The sequence below is a fragment of the Pteropus alecto genome, unplaced genomic scaffold (genome assembly GCF_000325575.1).
Source record: "Pteropus alecto unplaced genomic scaffold, ASM32557v1 scaffold45, whole genome shotgun sequence".
In the NCBI taxonomy this organism is placed as follows: Eukaryota; Metazoa; Chordata; class Mammalia; order Chiroptera; family Pteropodidae; genus Pteropus; species Pteropus alecto.
The window spans coordinates 29,307,033-29,309,012 of record NW_006442491.1 but is presented as its reverse complement, the minus strand read 5'-3'; the positions used below and the strand labels follow the sequence as shown (position 1 = coordinate 29,309,012).

General features: G+C 47.7%; 1 protein-coding gene across 1 annotated transcript in view; it reads right to left on the bottom strand.

The window, feature by feature from the left end:
- Positions 1 to 223: 223 nt before the first annotated feature.
- Positions 224 to 1,980, bottom strand: part of MMP9 (matrix metallopeptidase 9) — a 7,246-nt gene continuing 5,489 nt past the window's right edge. The window contains exons 12-13 of the mRNA XM_006921880.3: positions 1,799 to 1,927; positions 224 to 505 (exon numbers count right to left, since the gene is read on the bottom strand). Of these exons, the coding sequence (XP_006921942.1) occupies positions 387 to 505; positions 1,799 to 1,927 (248 nt within the window). The 3' untranslated portion in view covers positions 224 to 386. The remainder of the gene's footprint in view (positions 506 to 1,798; positions 1,928 to 1,980) is intronic.

Here is a 1,980-nt window from a genome sequence, read left to right as displayed (position 1 = left end):
GCCATTTCCTTGGCTGTAAAACAGGAATCATCACATTGTACTTTCCTAATAGAAAGAACTGAATATGTTAATATTTATGAAGTGCTTAGAATACTGGCATATAGTAAGCACTCTATTGGTTAAAAACATATATACACACATGCATATGTACGTGCCTGCATGCATGCATATACATATACAAATAAATCTCAAGATTAGAGATTCCAAGTTTATTAAACACATTCCAACAAAAAAGGAAGGTGGGACGAGAGGGCCCAGCCCAGCTCCACTTGTCCTTTGTCTTCCAGAACAGACCCACCAGTTTGTATCCGGCAAACTGGCTCCTTCCCCATCGAGGTGGCCCCTATGGGGACTCACACTGCAGTGCTGAAGCAGAATGGTGAGCCTTAGGCCTCAGGGCACTGTAGGAGATCAAAGGTCACGTAGCCCACTTCGTCCACCTGGCCCACCTCATTCTGGAAACTCATGCGCCAGTAGAATCGGTCCTGGCAGAAGTAAGCTTTCTCTGCAGGGGAGAGGCAGGTATAAGAGGGGTGATTCCAACTCTCCCACATATGCATACAGAAAGGAGCGAGATCTTTACAAGCATCCCTCCACCCCTTTCTAGATCTTTCCAAGGTTTTCACATGACACGCTGTCTCCCCCACAGAGATGCTGGAAGGCACAGGCCCAGATGTTCAAAGCACTGGCACAGAGCCTAGCACACAGTAGGTACTCATGACAATTAATTCAACATTTATTCATTCAATCAACAAATCAATTCATTCATTCAACAAATATTTACCATGCCAAACACTGTTAGAAGCACTGAGAAAAATTGCAGGTATGATCTAAGTTCCTTTGATGTTTATACTCTTGTGGGGTATGACAGATGATTAACAAGCAAACGCGTACATAAATGAGATTGGTTTTGACAATGCGGAGGAAATAAAAGCAAGTAAGTGAATAGATAATGAGGGTCAGAGAAGGCCTCTTTGAAAAGGTGGCTGTCATGTTGAGACTTGAAGGATGAGCAGGAGGCAGCCTGGTGACAATCTGGGGGGAAAAAACCTTCCAGGCAGAAGGAACAACTAACTGGCACAAAGGCCCTGAGTGAGGAATGACCTTGATGCGTTCAAAGAGCAGCCAGAAGGTCAGTGTGGGTGGCGGGAGCAGAAGGAATGACAGGAACAGTGGGAGGGAGTGTGGGGGAAAGGGTTGGATCATGTTAGTTTCTTTGACCTTAGAATAGGTCTAGAGTCACCCCCAAGACCATGGCCTTCCACTCCTAACCCCTCGTTACTCCAAGAAACTATATTAAAAATATTCGACAACCAGGATGGCTTGGACTAGGGTGTTTGCAAAAGAGATAGTGAAAGTACATATTTTGGCGGTAGAGTCAACAGAATTTGTCAACTGATTGGATGTGAGCAGATGGGGAAACTGAGGCTCTGCGAGTAGCAGTGACTTGCCTAGAGACACATGGCTACGAATTGCCTTATTTATCGCTAAATCCCCAGTGGCAGCACAGTGCCTGCCTGGCCCATTGTAGGCACTTGATAAATATTATCTAATAAAACAATGAGTCTTCATGTGTCCTGTATTGTAGGGGAAAGAGCTTCCAAGTACGGAGGCAGGAAATTTGGATCCTAGTTCTGGGTGTGCCCCTGTGTCTCTGTATGATTTGGGGAAGGTCACCGCCTTTGTAGGGAACTTATCTGTGCTCAGAGTTTGACCCATCTCTAGGTCAGGGGAGCCTAACGTGAGAAGAAGTGTCTGCGAGAGAGATCCTCCCCTAACCCCCGTCTGCAGCCCTCACCTCGGTACTGGAAGATGTCGTGCGTGTCCAAGGGCACCCCAGGGAACATCTGGTCCACAGGGCTGGCACTCTTGGGATCCACCATCTGCGTCTTCACGTCGAATCTGCAGGAAGGCGGCGAAGAGACAGGTGCTGAGCCGCGGAGCATACGGATGGCGCCCGGGCTCCCCCTCGGCGGGCTC